General features: G+C 42.6%; 1 protein-coding gene across 2 annotated transcripts; it reads right to left on the reverse strand.

Annotated features, from left to right (window-relative positions):
• Positions 1–224: 224 nt before the first annotated feature.
• traf7 (TNF receptor-associated factor 7) lies at positions 225–23,744 on the reverse strand. 2 transcript variants are annotated; one of them, XM_079252708.1, is made up of 22 exons: positions 23,662–23,744; positions 20,769–20,936; positions 18,827–18,884; positions 18,646–18,734; positions 18,440–18,556; positions 18,267–18,359; positions 13,866–13,899; positions 13,565–13,787; positions 13,285–13,419; positions 13,108–13,203; positions 12,910–13,031; positions 11,775–11,848; positions 11,466–11,514; positions 11,132–11,259; positions 10,918–11,000; positions 10,779–10,818; positions 10,557–10,673; positions 8,821–8,943; positions 2,993–3,112; positions 2,623–2,754; positions 1,403–1,522; positions 225–1,268 (listed from the first exon to the last, which is right to left on the reverse strand). In XM_079252708.1, exons 2-22 carry the CDS (start codon positions 20,874–20,876, stop codon positions 1,254–1,256), a joined length of 2,076 nt encoding a protein of 691 aa, XP_079108834.1. In that variant the 5' UTR covers positions 20,877–20,936; positions 23,662–23,744; the 3' UTR covers positions 225–1,253. The 2 variants fall into 2 exon arrangements, with proteins under 2 accessions (XP_079108834.1, XP_079108833.1); XM_079252707.1 differs by having other exon boundaries at positions 18,646–18,737.
• Between the last annotated feature and the right edge of the window lie 1,446 nt (positions 23,745–25,190).

Genomic DNA, 25,190 nt, shown 5'->3' on the forward strand with positions numbered 1-25,190 from the left:
TTCCAAGACAAAGACTTTACAACCACAAACGGGTGCCATATGAGCTCAAATTTTGGCCAGAGGAGCAGCTAACATTTCTCCAAATTGACAAAAATGCACAGAATGATGCATGAAGGTTAGTTATGCTGGACAGTTTGTCTCAGTGTCTCTTCATCTGCTGGAAACTAACTCAACATCAAGTTTTGTATTGATTAAGAAGAAAAAACAGACAGGTCTGAAAGTGTACAACAGTTTTATTGATCCATGATCAACTCGAGCTTACATGATTACAAGTATACAAGAAATCTCTGAAGGTGTGACCAGTGAAGAGTCTTCCTCTCTTCCTTTTCTCTGCCTTTATCACCAAGGCTGCAGCCACGTTAGAGACGGCATGAACGACTCCTAGTAAAGTCTAGTTCAGCCAGAATTTAAATTTACCAAACAAGACCTGGTAGGCTGTCCTCTCAGACACCTTTAAGTCATTATTTTTTTATGTTTTCAACCCAAATGGGTCCTTAAATGTCATACAGTGAAGCTGGATCTAAAGCTTTAATGGCTAGCTTTGCCAGCTAGCTTTACCGGCTAGCTTTAGCAGCTAGCTTTAATGGCTAGATTGAACAGCTAGCTTAAGCAGCAAGCTTTATGGCTAGCTTTTATGGCTACTTTTAATAGCTAGCTTTAATGGCTAGCTTTAACAGCTAGCTTTATGGCTAGCTTTACCGGCTAGCTTCACCAGCTTGCTTTAACGGCTAGCTTTAACAGCTAATTTTAGAGGCTAGCTTTAATGGCTAGCTTTACCAGCTAGCTTTAATGGCTAGCTTTAACGGCTTAACCTGCAGCTGCATTCATTACGGTCAGAGAGGAGGAAGGAGGGAGACCATGAAGAAAAAAGAAAAAAAGATTTGGCATTACAGCCGTTCCTTACTTTTACATGTATGGCACTCACTGAAACACACTCACCTATACACACATTACAGGCACGTGCATGCACGCAGACCAGCTTCCCGCTGTCTTCATGCTGGCTGGTGTGAGTTAGCTTGTGGGCACACGTCTGCGATCGGCACCATGTTATTTTTACACAACTGTACAACCGTTTTAGTGGCTCTGAGTGAAGCCTTTTCATGGCACTAATATAAAACTCAGCTTGTCTTGTGGCCCCAAAATGCAATGGTGATGAGGCCGCCGGGGAGTTTGTGATTCACAATCATAGAAATGGATGCAGGAGGAGGAAATCCGTATGGAGTTACTGAGAAGAAAGCCATCGGAGTGTTTGTTTAGCATGTCCACACCTGAGAACGAGAAAACAAGGTGATTTCATGACACTTTGCAGCTTTATGGCTCCTCGTATGATGGATTGCTGCTAGCCGAAGGATAACAGAGGGTGGAGATGAAGCATGTGTCGACCATTATAGATAAGTTTTACCTTGACGGTGCTGTCGACAGCGCCAGAGAAGAGACGGCCTCTGGAGACGGCCAGCGCGGTAACGCTGCCCTGATGTCTCAGCAGGGTCTGAGTACAGATCATGTTGTCCATGCTCCACACCTGAAACACAAACAATTTAAACTACACCCAGAGTCCATTTTATCAGGCTCACTTCCTTGTTAATGCAAGTATCATCAGCCAATCACATGGCAGCACCTCAGCGCATTCAGTCATGTAAACACTCAACTTTATTCAACTTTATTTGGATAGCGCCACTTCACAACAACAATGTTGTCACAGGGCACTTTACATACATGATAAAGAAAGACGTAATTAGAGGTAGATTAATGATTTAATCAATGTACCACGATGCAACAAATGCAGATTCAATGAAAAATTGTAAATGCTCAAAATAATTTTCATGACAGAAACGCAGCTGTAAAGCGTGTCAGGAAAATGAGAGTCACGCTTCCGCCTGGCAGCCGTCTCCCTAAAGTGTCCCTGGCAAACAACAGCGATAGCAGCTAGCCTTGTAGCCAGTGTTATTTAGCGTTAAATTTACTGGTCGGGTTTGGAGGCAAGTGTTTGGAAACATTTAGGTTTTTATGGACAAGAAAACAGACATGACTGCGTATGGAAGCTGTTTGAAGCCAAAATAAAATCTAACAATAAAACTGCGAACCAGTGACAGCAGCTCTGTTCCAGTTTTGTTAGAGGCTATCGTTGCTAACTATTGCTAACACACGTTGATTCCATGGAAACATTTAAAGACAACATGAAAAAATATGTTCAATAGGAGCTGGATTTATTTATTAGTGAACATAAATGGTGGAAATTAATTTGTTTGGCTACTTTAATAATGGATACTGAATGATTTATAAAGTAGTGTAAAGAAAATAAAACCTCAGTGAGGAAAAAAAGATAAAAACCCCTGATGATCACATAATAACCAGATCATCGCGTCTTGAATCGGATCGAATCGTGAGATACTTCAGACAACACACCGCTAGCCATAATGAGCTGCTGTCTGTCGTTCAATAACTTTAGTTTATGTATTCATGTCCCGCCCACTTTCAAACTGCTGATCACAGTGGGTGGAGTTAGGCAGAAAGTGGGCGTGTACCTTGAATGAAACATCCTAAGGACATTTTATGGTTAAAAGCACGATTTATACATCACCAGATGTTTCGTTCACAACGAGAAGAGATGTGTGTTCTCACCCTGAGGGAGCGGTCGTAGGAGGCGCTGAACACTTTGGTCTGGTCTGGGGTGGAGATGACCGCCAGAGCGTAGACCGTTCCCACGTGACCCGTCAGGGTTCGCACCTGCTCTTTAGACTCAATATCCCACACCTGTGGAGGACGCACAAACACATCATCATCACATACAGTCAAAGCCGAGTACAATCTGAACACATGCTGTGACAACGTCAGGGGACTTAATGCAATGATACTGGATGTTGAAGGAATCAAGGAAATGCGTAGAAATAGATTATTAAAACCTGCTTAGCTGTGAATTTATTGTTTCTACGCTCAATAACTAATTGTTGCCTCCTGAGGAAGATGAAGATAAGTGTTAGCTCTGTCTTACGTGGATGAGGTTCTCGTAGGTGCCGCAGACGATGTGGTGGTTGGTGACGGCGATGGAGTAGACGCTGCCGCCGCTGGTCTGCAGGACGTGGACGCACTCCAGAGAGCGGATGTCCCAGATCTGAGAGACGGGGTGAGAAGGACGGAGTCAGAAGGATCATATCTGTGTGGGCTATGTTTTACGTCTCCATGGCAACAGAGTTAAGCAAAAGGTCCGATAAGCCAATCACAATACATCTCTGACAATTTCCTCTTTGTGATAACGGTGAAAGGAACATCTGACTCCAGGCCTTGAGGGCCGGTATCCTGCAGGTCTCCATGCTCCCACACACCGGACCGAAATGAATGATCAGGTCAAAGAAACGCAGTTGGATCCATGTGATTAGAATCAGGTATGCTGGTGAAAAGAAACAACAAAAACCTGCTGGATACCGGAACTCGAGGACTGGAGTTTGACATCCCTGCTAGTTCATCAGTCGCTCTGAAATCAGAGTCTAAAGATGAGAAAATTCGTATGTATGTATGTATGTGTGTGGATTTGTATATGTATATATATGTGTATGTATATATATATATATATATATATATATATATATATGTGTGTATGTATATATATGTGTATGTATATATATATATATATATATGTATATATATATATATATATGTGTATGTATATATATATATATATATGTGTGTGTGTGTGTGTGTGTGTGTATATGTATGCATGTATGTATATCTATCTATGTATATGTATGTATGTATGTATGTATGTATGTATGTGTGTGTGTGTGTGTGTGTATGTATATATGTATATATATAATGTATGTGCGAGTGTATATACATGTATATGTAGGTGGGTATGTATGTGCATATACATGTATGCATTGATCTCTTTCTTTTGTTTTTTATGTTCTCTTTTCTGTTCTCTTTCTGCCCCTTTCCTGTCCTTTCCGGTCAGGTCCAGCAGCATAAACTCTGTAATACAAACTATTATCCAAAGCAAATAGAAAAATAAAATAAGAATCAAGAAATACAAGGGGATCATTACATCTATAAAAGTTCCCCTTGGCAAAATAAATTTGCTCAGCAGAACACAGCATCCAGAACATCAGTCTGCTTGCTTAAATGCTGGACAAGACAAAAAAAACAAAAACAAAAAACAAACGTCACATTTTTCTACAATCAAGGAGCAAAACTGTTAAACAGAGAGTCCTTTCTGAACCAATTCGTTATTTGTTTCATTTCCTGTCAGTTTACATTTTATATAGGCGGCAACCTACGACAGTAAAAAGTGAAGCCTATGCGGAAGTGCATAAAACTGCAGTTCCCCCTTCATCAACTAGGGGCTGCAAAACAGAGCAAATCCCCATAGACTCCCATGTTAAAAAGACCAACTTCACGGCAGAAATAAACATGTTTACAGCCTGGTACAAAAATCCATTTTAGGTTTAATAGGTCAGGTTTACCTTCATGACAACTGTGGAGTGAATTTTTTTTTTTTATAACTCCTCCATTTAGAAGTAATTTTATTTTGAAATTTGGAATATTTAGGGGCGTGTCCTTTTGATTGGCGGTTACCAAATATCCCGCTTCAAGAAGGAGGAATGTAGAACAACTGCGGTTTTTACCCGGTTTTTACTCATCTCGAAATTCTGCATATTTAGGGGCGTGTCCTTTGGATTGACAGGTACCCAATCTCCCGGTTCAAGTAAGAAGAACGTAGGATAACCACGGTTTTTAGCCTGTAAACAACCTGACTTAGCTTTAGCCCGCTTTCGTCCGTTAGCTGGTTTGCTCCCATTATCTCGGGGTTAGCTCGGTTAGCTCTTAGCTGCAGGCAGCTCAGAGTTTGCCTGATGTCAATCATCCACCATGACGCTCACAGCCCCCTCTCAGCTCCACCTCTTTGCCCATATTTGTATTTCCAGGGCGAGACGACGCACATGGTAGGAACCGCCCACCGAGCTTCAATTCAGCTCTTCAGAAACCTACAGGTGACGTCACATAGGCTCCGCCCATCTCTTTATATACAATCTATGCTTATATACAAGTTAAACAGTTAGTTTAACGCTGCTCTGAAGCCAACATGACCACACACCACTAGGTGTCCTCCTGACAGCACACCAAGGGTGTCCAAAGTCGGTCCTCGAGGGTTTTCTATGTATCCATGCTCCAACACACGTGGCTCAAATTAAATGGATCCAACAACCAATGAAGTCCCGCACAGTGACTAACTCTTTTAAGTCAGATGTGTTGGAGCTGGGATACATGGAAAACCTGCAGGATTGTGGCCTTCGTGGACCAGAGCTGGACAGCCCTGCTGACAGTGTTGCCATGAGCATCACACACATTTCCGAAACACAATCCCTCATTTCACTGCTCTCCTTCACTGATGTTTTAAACTTCCAGGTCTGCTCTTCACTCCTGATGGAAACATTTACTTCCTGATGTTTAACACATTTACCTGTTTGTTTGTCACTAACCTGCTGGTTAATTAACCTCATCTTTAACTTGACACAATTAAAAATGGCTTTACTCATGAAAATAAACTGTACTAAGCAGTTAAATCCTTAACTTGGTTGGGGGACTTTGTACTAATTATTAACACCCTAATCCCTGAATTTATTCCCAAGTAATTAAACCCAAATAAAACCAAAAAAAGTCTGTAAACAAAGACAAACAAAATATCATATAAATGAATAATTAATTTCATAAGTGAAACCCAGTAAATTGATTAAATAAATCGGTTTAGTTCTTTGATAAAGGTGAGAAGGAGTTTTGCTGCAAACTTGCAGGTGTTAAAACTTTAATGAAACCAATCAACTGCCTTTATTTTTACATCTTCTAATTCTACTTTAATCACCTTCTGAACGGATGTTGCAATTTACAGATTTAGTACAATTATTGAAGAAATAACCAGGATTTTAAGATGATCACAATAATTGTGTTAATTTTACCTATAAAATCACATGGACCCTCCTTGGAGGTGTTTAATGAATCTGGTCAAAATGAAAAAGTAAAGATGAGCAAGTGGAATAAATGCATTATTATTTTTCCCACATCATGTTGTTGCTCATCGCACAGTAAGTATCAGAAGTGGGCTTCATGTTGGTGATAGACGCTGTAGGTGTCACAGCAGTGAACAGAATCTGCCAGAAACATCTTCTTCCTCCTCATTCATTCTGTTTTCAAGCCAGCATTCAGCAAATCACCCGTTTCAACCCAGCAGTGATGTTTCAGACATGATCTGTTGTGTGAAAGTGGCGATACTGAGGAATATTTATGATTAATCAATCATGGCCTTTAATAAAAACCAGTACCCGTAACATCTGGAGAAGTAAGAAAACTCCACTTGTGAAGGGTGGACGTTTTTATTTCATTTCAGTGAATCTTATGGAGCTTCTGAGCCGTTCGGTGTCAACATCAAGCTGAAATGTTAAAGAAGGATAATTTTCCCTGAATATTCCCAACTATTTCTGCTGCAAACATTTCCCAGTAAAGTGCTGGTTGGAGACCGACGGCTACAGCCTCCACAAGAGACAGCCGTGTAATTTATCTTTGCATTTCCTCATTCTTCACTCTTCCTTCATTCTGTTTTGCTCTTTATCTCGCCTCATGTCCCTGAGGTGGTCATTAGTGACCAGCTGCAGGGAAACAGCAGGACTCACAAACACAGAGTCAAGCAGCCGGACGAGCGCCAACAAATACGACGACTCCCTCCAGTATGAAAACAGAGCCCCGTTATTGAGCACCAGAGGGAAACATCCACACAATGAGTTACAACAGTGTTTAAAGTTACTCCTCTAAGCATCTACTCTTCATATCTTCCTCCAACTTTTTATTTTAATGTGTTGAATGTGAGATAAAACAGCAGCCGCCTTCAAACCCCACTCAAATCTGTCGCAGAAATCTGAGCCACCTGCCGAGCCAACGTTTTTTTTTTTTCTACATCGGCTGTACCCTTTTAAGCTATAAATGAGGATCAAAAGTAAATTATTTCTAATAAAGAGGATTTCTGCCTAATTTTGTTCTGGAACATGGATGTTACTTTCTTATGGTTAATAAAAACCTCGTTTTATTAAAAGTCAGGTCTCTCATGCTGGCTGGAGGTGAGTTTGATATGAATAAATACCAGCTGATCTCTAAAAAATAGCTACACAGCCTTCGTGTAAACAAAGGCCCGGGTCTTTATTTCAGGAAACACGGTGCGATAGCATCTAGTCCAACATTTTCCAGAAAACTGCTGTTTCTGATGCTCACACAGACCATTAACCACCCACATGTCCAGTACTGAGTTTAAACTGGAAAGCTGAACCATAACAACAAAGAGAAAATCTTCTTTTCTATAAACTATACTGCCTAAACTAGCTTAAAGCTAACTTTCAGAGGTGCTCGTTAGCCTAGACAGCACAACATGCTAAAATACACCAGCCCCGTTTGTACAGAGGCTAATGCTAAAATACAGCAGCCACGTTGGTATAGAAGTTAACACTGAAATACACCAGCCGCTTTGGTATAGAAGTTAATGCTAAAATACACCAGCCGCTTTGGTATAGAAGTTAATGCTAAAATACACCAGCCGCTTTAGATTAGAAGCTAATGCTAAAATACACCAGCCGCGTTAGTATAGAAGTTAACACGAAAATACACTGGCCGCTTTGGTATAGAAGCTAAAGCTAAAATACACCAGCTGCTTTGGTATAGAAGCTAACGCTAAAATACACCAGCCGCTTTGGTATAGAAGCTAATGCTAAAATACACCAGCTGCTTTGGTGCAGAAAATAATACCAAAATACACCAGTCACGTTGGTACAGAAGCTAATGCTAAAATACACCAACCTCACTGGCACAGAAGCCAACACTAAAATACACCAGCCGCTTAGGTAGAGAAGCTAATGCTAAAATACACCAGCCGCTTTGGTGTGGAAGCTAACGCTAAAATACACCAGCCGCTTTGGTATAGAAGCTAATGCTAAAATACACCAGCCGCTTTGGTACAGGAGCTAACACTAAAATACACCAGCCGCTTTGGTGTAGAAGCTAACGCTAAAATACACCAGCCGCTTTGGTATAGAAGCTAACGCTAGAATACACCAGCCGCTTAGGTAGAGAAGCTAATGCTAAAATACACCAGTCGCATTGGTATAGAAGCTAACATTAAAATACACCAGCTGCGTTTTTGCAGAAGCTAATGCTAAAATACACCAAGCTCGCTGGCACAGAAGATAAGGCTATAGCTAAAATACACCAACCTAATTGGTATAGATGTGGATGTTTACGTGTTTCTGTAGCTTTCAAAGTCGTGGCTTTTTGACACAGTAAATGGCAGCTTATACAGCCTTCTCACCCGATGCTCAGAATTACGAGACAACTTAAACGCACCAGGAGCTTACAACAGTCTAATGCAACTGTCATATCATGACGTACACAACAGGAAAATCCAACAAACTGAAACCTGTACAGAGATAAACAGCTGAAAACGTGCTTGTTCTCTTTTGGCTACTGAACCTTGGTGACGACACGGCAAACTAACGTCTCAGCAACAGGGTGTTAGCCAACACCAATCACCTGCTGGTTGACTGGCTGAATAAAACTCAATAACTTTAAACAGTATTTTTCCTTTTAGTGCCCAATATTTACTGAGGAAATGTTTAGAAATGAGCATGAGTCCCAACAAAGACTTCAAGACTTCTAATGAACTTAGCAGACCGTCAATGTTCTCCATTAGCATGAAGCAACATACTGTTTCCTGTTGCAGCATGCAGTATGTTGTCTTTGCAGTATGTTGTCTTCTGTAACATTCATACAACATGTTGCATGTTCACATACCTTGATGGTCTGGTATGAGCCACTGTACAGGTGGTTCTGGGAAGCAACCAGTGCTCTGACCCAGTGATTCAGACCAGTCAGCTCCTTCTTCAGCTTCAGCTCTGTGCCCACGATGTCCCACACCTTCACCAAAACATAAAAATAACATTTAATCAGGCTGGAACTGGGGCTGGAAGTGTTGGAGGGGCTTCTGTAAGAAAAGCACCTTTTGTTCTCGTTTAAACACTGAACAGAACAGATCAAAATAAACTCCTCTCACAGCAGGATGATTCAGTCTGAGCAGAACTGAGTGGAAAACCAAACCACGAGACGTGGAAGTAACAGAGAGTTCGGTGGGTTGGAGGAAGTGGGGTCTTTGTATGTAAGAAAGGAAAGTCCGCGTGAGATTGATGACTTCATACACAAACCAACTAAATTCCCCCATCACCTACCTGTAACCACGGAAACAAAGACAATGCTACAGCTATTATTCATCCTGCCGTCCCCCACCCACCCCCCACGATGACATGTTATTACTCTACTTTTAGTCATCTGGGTCAAAACTAATTTTTGCATTTAGATTTTTAGAAAACGCTGGATTCATGAAGCAGAAGCCAAAAGTAACTCTGTTGCTTATTTCTGACGTAGCGCTCGGCGATACAACCAAAATCTCATATCCCGATATAGCTCATTTTATATCCCCTTAACGAAATACATAAAAATATAAAACTGTTAGTGTAATTTTGTGTCATCAGTTATGTGTCAGACAGGCTTTGCAACAGCAGCAGTGATCTCCTTCCGTCTGCAGGAACTGTGGCCGTATGGTGTTTCCCAGGTAAATAATAAATACGCCATATATCTCCACTTGACGCTGCTTTTGCTGGTTGACTCTTTTCTTTATTCTGTAATCTTTATCCTGATTCCTGCGCAGGTGATAAAGTGAGTTAGTTGTGTCGGAGTCCGTTGTTGGGACTGTGAGCTAGTCTGTTGTCGGTTCCACGTCAGTCTTTTTATATCCAAACTGCATCCATGCAACAGAAATTTCCTCTCTTTTATGAACAAGCTCATCAGTTTGGGTTGGCCGGTCATCTTTTAGTGAATTATCCTCTGAAACACGTCTGCTACCGTCTTCTTCCTTGTTTGTTTATATATTGCAGTGTGCATGCCTTAAAGCGTATCATGACATAAGAATACTGCAGTAAAGCACTTTATTGTGGCGTAAACGATAGAGCCTCATATGAAACAATATACATTTTCTATCATCCAGAGGATATATATGTCGTCATATCGCCCAGACTTGAACCCCTGAGACCCAAACCCTCCCACTATTTACTGTATGGAAAATAATCCAGTTTCTATGTAGTTGCCATCAGTAAAACAGGCATTTAAAGGGTTAAAATCCTAAAATGATTGAATGTTTGGTAGTTTTGTGCAGATCTGAAGATGTTTAGGTGATTTGTTAATGAAAAAACAGAACAAATATCGATGCTTGATGACTTTATAGCTGGGTTGGTGTTTATGGAGGATAACAATATGTCTAGACTCTTTGATCTTCCAGCAGCTTGCTAGCAGGCAGTCAACAACAAAACAACAAAAAACACCAAATAAATTACGCTAAACTCCGCTTTAGGTGTTGAATAATCGTCTCCTGAACAAAAAGTGGGACTGGCTGAATGTAAAATGAACCGTGGTGCAGAAATCGTTAAAAGTGACGCAACGCTGCAACAAGCCGGGCGATTTATCACAAGCAGCTGTACCTTAATGGCCTTGAGGGAGCCGCTGAACAACATGTTGTGGGAGGAGACCAGTGTGCACACGGGGTTGTCATGGGCACGGATGGTGTTGACTTTCTGCAGCGTCTGGATGTCCCACACCTACGAAAGATGTACGCAACGTCTTCACTTCAGGCAAACAGTTCCGACATGAAACTGAACAAATACAAGCCTAAAAAGAGGAATTAAGACATGACTGCTACTTACAATGATGGTGCAATCAGCAGAGCCGCTGTAAAGTCTGTTTCTATGGAGACGGAAACAAAGTGTCATGCTTTTGGGAGAGGACTGGTTATTCCCTGCTGGAGGGAAACACATACGGTAGTGTGTGTGTGTTTTGTGTTACCCCTGGATGCAGAGAGCCAGGACGATGCCGTCGTGACCTTCCAGGGTTTTCTGACACTTGTAGGTGGTGCAGGTGTCCCAAACCTTCACACAAAGACAAAACCACCAGTTCTGAGCTGGGGGTGTGACACTGAAGCTGCTGTTTCTCATGGTTTTCTGAATCCTTTCAGAAGTGGGTGCAGGAAGCTCCAAACAGCAGCGAGCTGTGTTCCTACCTTAATGCTCTTATCGGAGGAGCCGGAGAACAGCAGGTCTCCTGTGGAGTAGACGCAGAGACACCAGACCGGACCCTGGTGGCCGACGAACGTCCCCTTACACTTGAAGATCTGCTGTGGGTCGTACGCTGCGCAAGCAGAAACCAGAAGTCATCATTTCTGTTCGGAGAGTCTGGAGAACAACGAGCGGCTAGAAAGGGTTAGAGGTGGACGGGAGATGGAAGGAGACGGAAGATGGGAGACTGGCCAGAGGGAGAATTTACTGAAGTAAACATCTGAAGGAGAGATTTAGAGAAACTCCCAGCGAGAGTTTAGAGTAACAGCAGAAACTTACAGCCCAGGATTCCCATGTTGAGCCTGGCGTTGATGTGGGACAACTCGTCCTGCAGGGACACAGTCAGAGGGTAGCTTACAGTGAGTATAAAACCTCACTGTTACAGGGTGTGTGTGTGTGTGTGTGTGTGTAAATGGATGTGAAGCTATATGCTACATTAGCGCGACTCCTTTCTGGACTGAACCGAGACGAGTCTCCGTCTCAGAACTTAAAGACACTTTCCTCCTTGTTTCTGTCTCAATATGTCAAAAGGATGAATTTATTCTGCATAAATGTGTCTGAGAAGTGTGTGTGTGCGCACACACTCACGTTCAACATGGAGGCGTCTCTTCGAAACTCCATCAGGTCCTCGCTGAGTTTACTCTGGTTCTCGTCCAGCATGTCTGCAGCAGAGGAGACGGAAGAAGCTCAACGTTCTGCTTCGCTGTCCTGCAGACGGCTGCGCTCCCCCGGGCTGGGCCAGAACCGGACCGGAGCCTGGATCTGAACCCGGACCAGGTCTCAGACCAGAACCCGGGCTGGAGCCCAGACCAGAGCCCAGAACCAGAGCCATGACTGGAGCCCGGAACAGAACTGGACCGGAGCTCGGACCGGAACCTGGACCGGAACCCAGACCAGAACCCTGGACTGGAGCCAGGACTGGAGCCCGGAACAGAACCGGACCAGGAGTCAGACCAGAACCCAAAACGGAGCCTGGATCTGAACCCGGACCTGAACCTGGAACAGAACCCCGGACCGGGACTCAGACCAGAACCGGACCGGAACCCAGACCAGAGCCCTGATTAGAGCCCGGACCGGAGCTTGGACCTGAACCCGGAACATAACCCTGGACCGGGACTCAGACTGTAACTGGAGTATAGGGATGCACCGATCCACTTTTTAGGAGTTCTGATCCGATACCGGTATCTGAAACTTGAATATCTGCTGATACGGATATTTGCCGATACCAGATGTGTTTATGTGAACATTATTATGGTTATTACTGCTGTTATAACTGTGTACTATAAGGTTGTAATAAACGACCCATCCAGTTACCTCACCAATACAGATATAATAACATCACAGATCTAACAATTTCAACACGTTTTGTTTTCATTTGGCACATTTTACCTAAATACAACTATAAATGTGTGGTTTTAAAACAAAGATCTGGCTTTTAGTGGAACAAATGTCACATTTTAACATTCAAGGCATTTATTTCTTTTAAAACACGTCACCGAACACATCTACGCTGCCTTTAACTAGTGTGGTATCGATACACTTTTATTAATATCAGGTACGAGCACACACGCTTTGGCACTGAGCCGATACTGATGCTGGTATCGGTATCGGTGCATCCCTACTGAAATATGAATGCTGGTGGAGAATATCGAGATGTCCTGCAGGAGGTTTTTCTGCTTCCCTCTCCCCCTCTGTTGTCCCGTAGGCTTCTTCCTTTTCTTACCGAACTTCAGCTCCAGGTTTTTCTCCAGCTGATCCAGCTTCTCGGAAAGTTTGCCCAACATGGAGCGGAGGAAAGCGATGTCTTGGTCCTTCTGAGCCAGAGTCAGCTGCATCTCATGGAACCTGACCGCAGCCACGGATCACAGAAACAAGTCAAGACCTGACTCACACACCGGACTCCTTCAGGTCCGTGGCTCACCTGTCATCCGTCTGCTGCAGAAACTCCTTCAGGCCCTCAAACTTGCACACCTCCAGGTGCGTCTCATACGTGTCCTGGTTTCCTATGAACGTGCAGCTGGAGGAAGAGACGAGAGGCGGAACGTAGGAAAACGGCGCTGACGAAGAAGGTAGCAGGAAAAAGGAAGGGAAGGCTCACCCGTATTTGGAGTGTGGACATTTGATGTGCTCGCACTCCTTGAGGTGAGCCTCCAGGTTCATGGTGAGGAGTGGCGGGCAGGAGGGGTTGTTGGGGCATCGTACTGGTCTGTAGTCGCAGCTGGCCTCGTGTTCCCTGCAGACAGGTGGAGTTGGGAAAAGCATCTAAAGCAGAACACACACCCTGTTTTACCTACTCTACATCACTCTAGACGCTTTTCTCCAAAACATCTGAGAGCGAGAACAACACAAGCAAGAAATGACCGATCTGAGCAGCGTACTTGCGTGTGGAGAGTTTGATCGTGAACGGGCAGCCCAGCGGGTCCACCTCATACAGCCCAGGCTTCCCTGCCACCGTGGCGGCGGACGCTGCAGCGCCCCCTGCAGCGCTGGCTGTCGCTCTGCAGCCATATTTACAGTGGATGAAAAGCTCTCCGATCTGCTCGGCGACCGCGATGTTGTTCACAACAACCGTTAGCTTCGCGGCATCCACAGGGCACTTGTCTGCGGGGAGGACCAGCATGAGCGAGTTATAATAAACCAGATCCGAGGAAAAGGTGACGACTCGCCGTTGAGACTCACCTGAAGTCAAGGCACAGCGTCTGCAGAAGGTGTGCTGCGGGGAGAGAGAGGAGGAGAACTGATATGAGATGGCAGTGTACAGGATTTATTTCCTTTAGTTATGCAGGAAAATATGCAGAGTTCTGCGTCATAAAACCAAAGTTAACACAACATTTAGGGGTTTTAAGTTAAAGGGGTGCTATTATGGTATCAGACATGTGAACGGCACCGTTTTTAATCACCTAAACGCATGTTTGAGTTTGAGTTTGAGTTCCAGCACGCTCTCCGTTCGGTTTCCATGGCGACGAAAAACGCATCGTTTTAGAGAGTTTTTTCTACTCGGAAATCCTTGTGACGTCCCGGGGGATAAGGTTCGCTGATTTGTTACCTTCTACTGGTTAACAAGGGCATGTACAAATACATCAGGCGGGTGGAAAACGTGGGATAAAGTTATTTCCAACGATGGCTGGTGAGTTTACCAACGAGAGACATCCTGCTGCATTCGTTGCTGTGGGTTGCTGCTTTCCACTTCGTTTTCAGGGTCTGATTCAGGTTCCAACATGTAGGGCTGTATGCTATGTGTTGACATTGTATTTAGTTTTTTTATTGAGTTCATATTAGCCTAATCCTTCTGTTTATGAGATGTTACAATGACGGTGAAAGCAGTTGCGGTGCGCGCTCCCGATGTAGCACGGTGGCAGGAGGCGGGGCTTAATGCGGAAGAGTCTCAATCCACTCGTTTTGCCCGCAGGCTGATCTGACAGCCTACGGAGAGGGTCGGTCTGAAGTAAATAAAGCCATTTGTGACAATAACTCCATCAATCTCAGCCCTTCTGGTCTCAGAAATAAAAATAAATTAGCCTGAAATGCTCATAATAGTTCCACTTTAAGCAAATGCAGTTTTAGTATCAGAATGTGAAGCATTAATGAGAGAAAAAGGACCATTAAGGTACCAAACTGCTGGGAACGCATCTCAGACGTGCACCGGGTTAGCCAGTAAGCTAACATTAGCTCCGTGAGTCGGTGAACGTTGTTTACAGCCACGTGTTTAATGCTCTGGAGAGATTTTAATGAGGTACCATGAATAAAACAGGGTAGAATCAGTGATGCTTTGCTCTGAATGCTCTGAAGGAGTCTACGATCAGCTCATGTAAGTGTGTAACGTGACGTGTCGTCATGTTGCTGATTAAACTAGTTTTAAAAAAAATAAAAAATCTGGATTTTTTTGTTTAAATTTTTTTTTTTTTCTTCAAATAAATAAAAATAATCCATTATAAAATTTTTGTCATTTTTATTGTTTTTATTGATCTTTTTACTCGTCTTCTTGGGCGTTATAGCAGCAGAATGATGGTCTGGCTACTGGGTTGTTTTTTTCCTCATTTAAATTAAGAAAAAAAAAAAAGACGAGCAAAAAAAAAAAAAAAAAGTTTTATACATTCATTTTGTTTTTAATCTACAAAAATCAGCAAAACCAAAGAATTGTGAGAATCGCAATGTAAATTGAATCGACACAAAAAAAATCGGAATCAAATCGGGACAACAGCGTATCATCACAGCCCGAAGTTTTATTGTGTTACTCGTCTATTCTAACATGTAGACTTTATATTGTTCCCGCTTCGTCATAAACAGTGAAGAAAGATTTAACTGGACGAGGAAACGTGACAAACTTGAACTGAATTGTTTAGCATCGATGGAAAAGTCATTATTTTTAAGATGTTCTCTGGATTTTTTTTATTTGTTTACTCTTGTTTTACTGTGATGAGGAGAACGTCCACAGAGGCGATGCGTTACCACGACACAGTCAACACCGTACGTCCCACCCTGGTTATTATAACTAAAATAACCTAAAATGCGTGTAGAAAACTAAAGCAGTTTTAGTTGAAATGGCCTGACGTTCTGACGTTGCGGTAACGTATTGTGTTATTTCCTGTTTCCCTAGCATGTGTCTCTGCTCATTGCTACGAGTCGTTGGCTCCTTTAACCTCTTTCTAACTTCTATCTGTTGTTAACCAACCACTCACTTTAGCGTGCTAAATCTTCCCAAACCACTGTTTTATATGTTGCATTTATTTTCTGGATCTTGACTTAAACAGCTAGAGCACTCGGTTTTAGCACGGCTGCTAGCTCTTTTCCACTGTCTGTAAAGCATCATGAGATGGCATTGCCGGGATTTGATGCTATATAAATAAAGTTGAATTGAACTGAATTAAAAGGAGGAAAAACATTCAGCTCTGAAGTCTAACTAGGAGCAAAGTTTTCCTCTACATCCTGATTTAAAGTCTGCAAATAGAAACGTATTCGTTCATGTTTTTATTTCCATGACATGAACATTTTAAAGCTGAGCATCCAGAATGCGGTTCAGTCTTTCCTACGTAGGAACGGATAGTTTTTCATCTAAACGTCTGACTGAGAGGAGTAAGTCAGCTCCAGATGTGAATGGGAGTGTTTGTGTTGAACCAGCATGTGACATCGACTCGTCATCCAAAATGAAACTGAATGAAAATCACACTGACATCTGTTTCCTCTTCCACCTTATTGCTACGTAAAGAACACGTGAACCAGCTGAGACTGGATGTTAGAGGCCAAAACTCAGCGTCAAACAGCCGTAACGCTTTCCTCGGACAAACACAGTTCTGCTCGGTGTGTGTGTCCGAGTGTGTGAAACTTCTCAGAGTCTAACTGATCGATGACGAGCTCCTCGTAATGCAGTGAAAAATGCTGCTGTTTCCATAGAAACAGTCACCACAGACAGAGCCCTGCTCGGGTCTAGTTTCTTGGCCCGAGCCCGGCCCGGTTCCCACAGGTTGGACTTGAGCCCGGCCCGGTCTGAGAGGTTTTCAAAATGATCCAATGTGAACCGAATCAGACCCGAATTGTTTTTTCTCTCTCTGTCTTTAGGGCGCAGTTAAACGGTGCGGCAGCAGTCGACCTGCAGAATGTATGAATAAGTGATCACATACATCCATACATACAGCGTGTTTATTAACTTTTTGTTTTTTATTTACAACCCACACAAATGCTTTATATGTTCTGCAACAACCCCTTTATCAGGCAGATGCAAGACCTGCGCACAACGACGAGAACAGCTGACCTGCTGTTAACGTGAACAAAGAAATCTGTCCAAATGTAAACCATGATGTATTATCAGATAAGTCTGGCTCGATGGGACTCGACTTGTGTGTTTGTGGTGTGAGAGTGTGTGGTGAGGAGAGCGTGCTGCATTCAAGTGACGCCATTTAAACCGAGTAAACATGACTGCAACACGTCGGTTTAACTGGCAGGTAACAAGTAAAGCGGGAGTGCGACAGAGTGATGTAATCATGAGCCCTGAGCCCGGCCCTCGAGCCCCTCGGGTTTGAACCATAGACTGTATATAAAGAGATGGACAGAGTCTCCATGACGTCACCCATAGGTTTCTGAAGAGCTGAACTGAAGCTCGGTGGGCGGTTCCTACCGTCGCCATGTTGGCAGCGCCATGTGCGTCGTCTCGCCAGGAAAATACAAATATGGGCAAAGAGGTGGAGCTGAGAGGGGGGCTGTGAGCGTCATGGTGGATGATTGACATCGAGCGAATGCCGAGCTTTCTGTAGCTAAAAGCTAACCGAGCTAACCGCGAGATGACAGGAGATAACCAGCTAACGTAGGTAAGCGGGCTAAAGCTAAGTCACGTTGTTAACCGGCTAAAAACCGCGGTTGTTCTACATTCTTCTGACTTGAAGCCAGATATTGGTACCTGTCAATCAAAAGGACACGCCCCTAAATATGCCGAGCTTTGAGATTAAATTACTTTTAAAGGGGCGAGTTAGAAAATAATTCACTCCCCGCACAGTTGGATGGATTTTTGAACCAGGCTGTAAACATGTTTATTTCTGCTGTGAAGTTGGCCTTTTTAACATGGGAGTCTATGGGGATTTGCTCTGTTTTGGAGCCCCTAGTGGATGAAGGAGGAACTGCAGTTTTATGCACTTCCACATAGGCTTCACTTTTAAGCGCCGGAGGTTGCCGCTTGGTTTGAACACAGTGCTCTCACCACACTGCAAAAACTGAAATCTAAGATTAAAAATCTTCAATTGAGTCCACATATGCTTATTTTTTTGAAGGTTAGGTAATTCTTAGTTTTTATGCCAGAGAATTCCTCTTGTTTAAGAGTACTTTTACTTGTTTTGGGAAGTCTTGACAAGCCAAATGTTCTTGTTCTGTTGGCAGATAATTTATCTTATTTTAAGCAACATTTACCTCATTTTGTTTCTTGTTTTTTAAGGCTGAGTTTTTGCAGTGCACAGATAAGAAACACGATTTAAAGTAAAGAAATAAGAATAAAAGTCTTTTAAATCGTGTTGAGGAAGCGTGGAAAAGGAGAACACCAGCTGGAGGCAGAATGAGGATGAGGAAGGCGAACGGAGGCTGGAGAGGGAAACTCACCCCACACGTGGTGATGACGGGGTCCTTGAAGACGTTGCAGCACAGCTGGCAGCACAGTTTTACCGACGGCTGCTCGGCGAACACCTGGGGCTCCTGCTTGCAGACACCACACTCTGTCAGGTCACACACCTACGCTGGACGTGTGTGTTTCTGCAGACGTGCACGACGCTTACCGTGTCCTCCTCCTCCTCGTGCAGGGAGAAGGTGGAGCGCAGGGACATGTTGGATTCGGAGTGCAGCGAGCGGATGGAGATGGCCGAGTCAGACCTCCGAGGAGTGCCGATGGGAGGCTGGTTTAGGGAGGAAAGTCGCGACAGAAGAAGTCAGAGCAGGTCGACCCTGAAAAGCCAAACTTCAGGAGGGAGTGTGCTGCGGTTACCATCCCGTCGTCGTCGTCGCGAGGAGAGTAGGTCAGAGTGCTCGAGGAGGACGGAGTCCTTCTGTGCTGCTTGTAGCTGCTGCTTCCTTCTGCTGAAAACCACCAGAGAAGAAGAAGAAGAAGAAGACGTGAGTCACGCAGGAGAAAGGAAACGAGAGGAAAAGAAGAGGAGAGGACTGACCTTTGGCTCCAGAAGCCACGGCTGAGAAAGTGGGGCCGTATGATGCCTCCATCCTGCTCTGCAGCCAGAAGAGAGGAAACGTTTACTGTCGTTTTAATAAATCCTACAAGTCTGAGCCTCTAGTCGGCGTCTCTGCTCTGTGTCTGTGTAGAAATACACAGGCGTTATCTCAGGACAGCCTCAGCTGTCGGGTTATCAGGCTGAAATGATTCCCTCACAATGTTTTAACTTCTCAGAGAGACTGGAACGGATCAATGACAGGTGGTCTTTGTGGTTTACACTCCCTCCTTCAGTGTAAACCGCTTCTCCTTGTAGTTCTTAGAAACACATGAAGGCTAAATAAACAAGAAAAGAGGATTTACTACCAACAGAACTCCGTAGAAATAACACACAGATTAACAGTTGGGGGTCCTGCGATGGACAGGTGAGCTGTCCAGGGTGGACCCTGCCTTTCGCTAACAGACTGCTGGGATAGGCTCCAGCTTCCCTTCATCGGACTGAGCGGTTAGGATGATGGATGAATGAATAAACAGTAAGGGTGGGAATCCAACGGAAAAACATCAAATATGGGGATTTTTTTCATTCATTCATTTTCCGAACCGCTTATTCCAATTCAGGGTCGTGGGGAAGCTGGAGCCTATCCCAGCCGGCTTTGGGCGACAGGCAGGGTACACCCTGGACAGCTCGCCAGTCCATCACAGGGCCACACAGAGAGAGACGAACAACCACTCACGCTCACACTCACTCCTAGGGGCAATTTAGAGTGCCCAATTAACCTATCATGCATGTCTTTGGATGGTGGGAGGAAGCTGGAGTACCTGGAGAGAACCCACGCATACACGGGGAGAACATGCAAACTCCACACAGAAAGGCCACTGACCAAACCAGCCAAGGATTGAACCAGCGACCTTCTTGCTGTGAGGCCACAGTGCTAACCACTGCGCCACCGTGCAGCCCTGGGGATTTTTTTGCTTTACAATATTGAAATTGATATTTTAGTTAAAAAAATTTTTTTTTCCCCAAATGAATAAATACAAACTATTTTAAAATTTTAGTGATTTTTATTGATCTTTTTACTTGTTGGTCTGGATACTGGGTTGTTTTTTTCCAAATTGAAATGAAGAAAAATGACTTTTAAAAGTTTTGTACTTTTTGTTTTTAGTCTATAAAAATCAGCAATATTGAAGAATCGCGATTTAAATCGAATTGCCACAAAAAAAAAAAAAAAAATTCGCAATTGACTCGAATTGGGACGAAGCATTTCGTTTCAGTCCTAATGAACCCCAAACAAGTCTTTTCTCACCTTGCACATCATTTTCTCACGTCTTTGCTTTCAGGTTGACAAATATTGTCAAACAAAAACAACATGTTTACACTTCTTCCTCACTTTCACGTATTTATGCTGCGATTTACCAACTAACCTCACAAAACCAGCCCCAACTCAGCTGCTTTCAGAGGAATCTTCCTAGTTTTATTCCCACCACAGAGACAGAAACTAAACTTTCTGCTCACTAATTGATCTTTGGAAGCTCCTGATTGGACATTACAGTCAGTGTTAAGCTCTCTGATTGGTGGAAATGTCGACAGCAAGTGATCATAATTTCTAGGTCAAAATAGAGGTTTCCTAGCAACAAAATAAAGTGATAGCGATCTTGTTTTATTGCAAAAATGTAATAAATAACGGTGTTATCACTCAGTTGTAGGGTCTCTGAATAAACACTGGATTGAGCAGCTGGATTGTAAACATCTGGAAAACAGCCGTAGAATCTGAAAGGGTTAAGCATCGATCAGGACTCAGAGCTCCACGCTACCGTTCCTGAGATAATGTTAACAGTATCAGCATATCGCTGGCGTTCCAGTGGAGCTTTAAGGGTTAATAAAATCACTGCTACAAATGTACAGACCATAATGTGGTTGCCAGATACTGGTCTGAATGTCTTACCCCACTACCAGAGTCTGCTGGAGGGGTGGAGGGGCTGCTGGGAATGGATGATGAGGCCACCGCTCCTGCAGAGTATCGGTTGTAGCGCGCCGTCTTACCGCTGCTCATAACCTGGAACACACACCCAGACGCTGGCGGGAACGCTTGCAGCCGGCTGCGCTGCTAAGTCTGGGAGGAGAAGGAAAAGAGAGAGAAAACCTTCAGGACGCCTCCGCAAACGCTCACCGCTTGGTTTCTTTAATCCACAAGAAGCTCTTAAATTCATTTCACATCAGCCGTGCACAGCTGGTGTGTCCAGCGCCGATCCTCCAGTCCTGCAGGTTGTCAATGTGTCCCTGCTCCAACACACCTGATCCTAATGAATGAGTCTGAGAACTTCGTAGGCTGTTGCATTCATCTCATTTGAGTCTGGTGTGCAGGAACAGGGACTTTGGACACCCCTCGTTTGCAGCCCTGATGGTGGACGGTCGTTACTTCATCCACATAACTTCATCAACACTTGGTCTGTGACTGCAACAACGTTTTATATGTTGAAGCGTCAGACTTCGCAGCAATCAGGCTCAACAAGGACATAAAACAACTAAATCCTCGGCGTACATCCTTCATACAGCAGCTCTGCATCGCACGCCCGCGCTGCCTTTAAACACGTCTAAAGTGTGGAAGGAACGTTTAGCTACAGGTAAAAGTTCCTTTACATGTGAGCTGAAACTCCCCACCAGCGGCTTGGAAACAAACAAGTCTTAGTCTTAAAAAAAACGAAGAAAAAAGACGTCCAGTTGTCTCTATTCAAGCTCTTGCAGCGTTCCATGTCAATGTTAGCAACATCAAATGTAATTTCTCAACCCCAAACACAACTAAAACACTGATTTATTTAATAATATTTGCTATATTTGGGGTAAAACAGACTGATAAACAATCCCACAGCTTAGTGTTAGGCTGTAGCGGAGCTGCTTCTGTTATCTGGAGATATTTTGCCTTTAAATGTTGGATGTCAGATTATGTTGAGTGAAACAATTTCCTGCATTGCCAAACCTGACATGGTTTGGAGGACAAAGAAGTCTGCAGCTAAGACCGACACCCTCCACATCCTCAGGTGAAACTGGAAAAGATCGAGGATGATCGGAGGGGGAGTGGCGGCTGGAGATAACTGAGGACAGAGGACAAACACCGTCTCTACAGGTGTTGCTGAAAGGATTCAGCAATAACAGGAAGTTCAAAGTTCAAAGTGTCGATCAGCTGAAGCATCAGAACACGCCCAAGCTCACAAAGTGGGATTTTCCTGACATATTTTACATAAATACTGATCCAACCCGTCACACTCCTACACTATCTGCACCACAGCTGGAGTGTGTTTGGACTGGATGAGGAATAACTCTGCACAGCTAATGTGTAAAATATGGTTCAGGTTACATAACAGCCAGAACTACAGTTGTGCTCATATTTATTCATCCCCTTTCATTAAAGAAGGAAAAACCAGCTGCCTGTAAAATAAGCTGAAATTGACTAAAGTAATAATAAATAAAAATTTTATGAAAATTATTACATTATTTTCTAATTCTGGTTCAATAGAATTATTTTTTATAAAAAGCAAACAAATAAGATAATTTATTACATATTCCATCAGTCATAAACTAATATTTAGTTGAACAATCCTTTAATGTTTCCGCTCCAGTCAGGTGTTTTCTGTTCCTCTCAGTCAGACTTCTGCACCTGTTGACAGGTATTTTGTCCCACTGTTCAACAGAAAAGTGCTCTAATTTGTCCACGACCAATTTGTTTGTTTGTTTTTTTCTTTCTTCAACTCAATTAAATGAAAAAACAGTGTCTAAATAATATTTTTGCAAATGTTTAGTTATTATTCCTTTTTTAAGTCTCCAGTTATTTAAGTGACTGTTGTAAATTCAGCTTTTTCTTTAATGAAAGGAGATGAATACATATGGAACAGAAAAAAATCAACTATGGGGATTTTTTTCATTCATTCATTTTCCGAACCGCTTATTCCAATTCAGGGTCGCGGGGAAGCTGGAGCACAGTTGTACCCCAATAGCACGGCGTTTAAATGACAATAACAGTATCACTATCAATCTCTCAGCTAAATCGCCATATGAAATCGTACTGGCATGACATTTAAATGATATTTATAAAGGATAAAAGATTAATAAATGAATGAAAAATAAAAGCAGAAGTTGCATCAGTCAGAATTGGATCAGGTCGCAGAAGTGACTGGTTTTCTTCAGGTCATTTACCAAAGCTACAGCTGTTTATCTAGAAAACAAATGCACATATCTATCATTGTAAATCGTGTCTGACATATATAAATCTACAAACACAGTTATGGAAAGAGAAGCAGACACAAAAGGGGGTGAAATTAGAGCCAAATAATCAGTGACCCGGACAACTATCCCCTGATGTAAACAGAAAGGTATGCGGAGTGTGGCCTCATATGGGAACAGACTGCAGAATGTGGCTGTGAGACTGTCCAGGATCAGTAATCGGAGTCTTTGTCTGTGTTTATAGCCTGGAGATTCCCGTAAAGAACAGCCTCCATGCTGAAGAGTGGGGCGGAACACGCACAGCCAAAGTTAAAAAACCCACTTTTCTTCCTAAATACAAAGACATCATGACTTTATTACATATTATAGCCAAAGTGCAGGACGATCTGAAACTATTTCACCAGCTGTGGTTTTATTAACAGCGAATTAAACAGTAATAATCAGCAAAGCTAAGTGTTATTGTTAGCTTAAGTTAGCTCGTTTTCAATTCTTTTGCGCAATCACTGCTACTGACAGTTTTTGGCTAAATCTGACAGCCGCGACATTGTAGCTTACACAATTTTCTTGTAAGTAAAACAAATATTTCAAAAAGTCCTTGAGGGAAAAGTTGGTAAACTTACCATTATTGGTTTTTTTCCCCCACAAGCGGTGCTGCTACTCTTTAGACAGATTCCCAAATCTTCCTCTTCTCCTCACATACACGGTTTAACGTTCGCGGTGTATTCTGGGAATTGTAGTATAACGTACGTTACCGTGGTTCAACGAGCGTTACCTGTCACAACTGTGAGACTACAATACCCACAATTCCCTCCGTGAAGCCGTCATTTGACTCGATGCCGTCGGTAAATTTCGCAAACCATCGGCAAAGCGCATCATTTCCAAATATTTACGCTTTCTCACCGGTTCTGGTTCTTTATTGGTTCTTGCAGAAACCGAACCATCACGCGACAGATTTCATCATATTAAACGGCAAGATAGGGACCAATAACTGGGGAACTGTTCATCATTAAATAGTGACTATGTTAAATATAAAGAAATGATAAAAAATTTTAGACAATGCAATATTTTTTTAATACATGTGCTTTGAATTTGTGTTTATTATTATTATTATTATTATTATTATTATTATTATTATTATTATTATTATTATTATTTTATTTTATTTTATTTTTTCTACTAAATGTACATTTAAGTAGCCCTAATTTAAATTTGGTATGAAGGTAGCATGAACTCTTTCTTGTTTTTAATCCTAGTTAAAGTTGACACACCATATCCTAAACTTTATTTGGAATTATGTGTCATGAAGTGTAAAACAAATGTGTGTAGAATTGCTGCAAAACAGCTTCAGGATAAAAAAAAATCTTTTGTGCATTTCTAAATCAGATTAAAAGTCATTATTTGTCCTGAGCAGCTTCTCTTTAACAGCCTGAACCCTCTTTGACAAGTTTTCCTTTCATTTCTTTCCCCAAAATGTCCATTTTCATCTTGTTTTTTAAGGATGTGCTGCGCCTCATGCTGAGGTTGACCACATTTTCAGCTTCCAGCTGTTCGGTAATCACCTTGTTGCTGCTGAAATACTATTTTCTGTCTGTCAGACTGTTTTATCTTTTGCATTTTTCATGGATGCAGCTGAAGAAATGAGAACAAATGACGTGCCTTCGCAGCAGACTGCAACTCAAAACGCAGTCGTCCATTATGTGCCGACACAAAACTGCTTCATCCCTTGATTTTTGCTGGTCTTTGTTCTTGTTAATGCTTTATAGATCAGTTTATATAGTATAACACACAAACCATAATGAAAGAACTGTCCAAAGGAAAAAAAAGCTCATCAGAAAGACTTTAGGTCACTTTAAAAGGCTGTTTGAAAGTAAAATATAAACAAATGAGATTTGACTCCATACTTTTGAACATCACTGTATATTAATAATATTTATGGTCATTTTTCTTCTTTTACTTATTTAGTTTTAGCTTCTTTTTTCCAGAAGATGGCGCCACCAACCTGCTGCAGTGAGAACAAGCAGCCAAACTGTCTCAAATAACTCTACAGAATTACTATAAACAATCTGTTAAATAATCAGCATTAATTAAAAAATAACAACTCTGTCTGTGCATTTTGATTATTAACAGCAGCACGGAAATGAAAAGGGTG

The sequence above is a fragment of the Telmatherina bonti genome, assembly GCF_933228915.1.
Source record: "Telmatherina bonti genome assembly, chromosome: 14".
NCBI lineage: Eukaryota > Metazoa > Chordata > Actinopteri > Atheriniformes > Telmatherinidae > Telmatherina > Telmatherina bonti.

Excerpts from the sequence above, each read along its gene's own strand:
- traf7 (XM_079252707.1), bottom strand. The coding sequence starts at position 20,876 with ATGAGCAGCGGTAAGACGGCGCGCTACAACCGATACTCTGCAGGAGCG. Across the intron at positions 18,738-18,826 it reads CGTGGCTTCTGGAGCCAAAG|CAGAAGGAAGCAGCAGCTAC; the intron begins GTCAGTCCTCTC and ends GGTGGTTTTCAG. Across the intron at positions 11,849-12,909 it reads AAACCTGGAGCTGAAGTTCG|ACATGCTGGACGAGAACCAG; the intron begins GTAAGAAAAGGA and ends CCTCTGCTGCAG.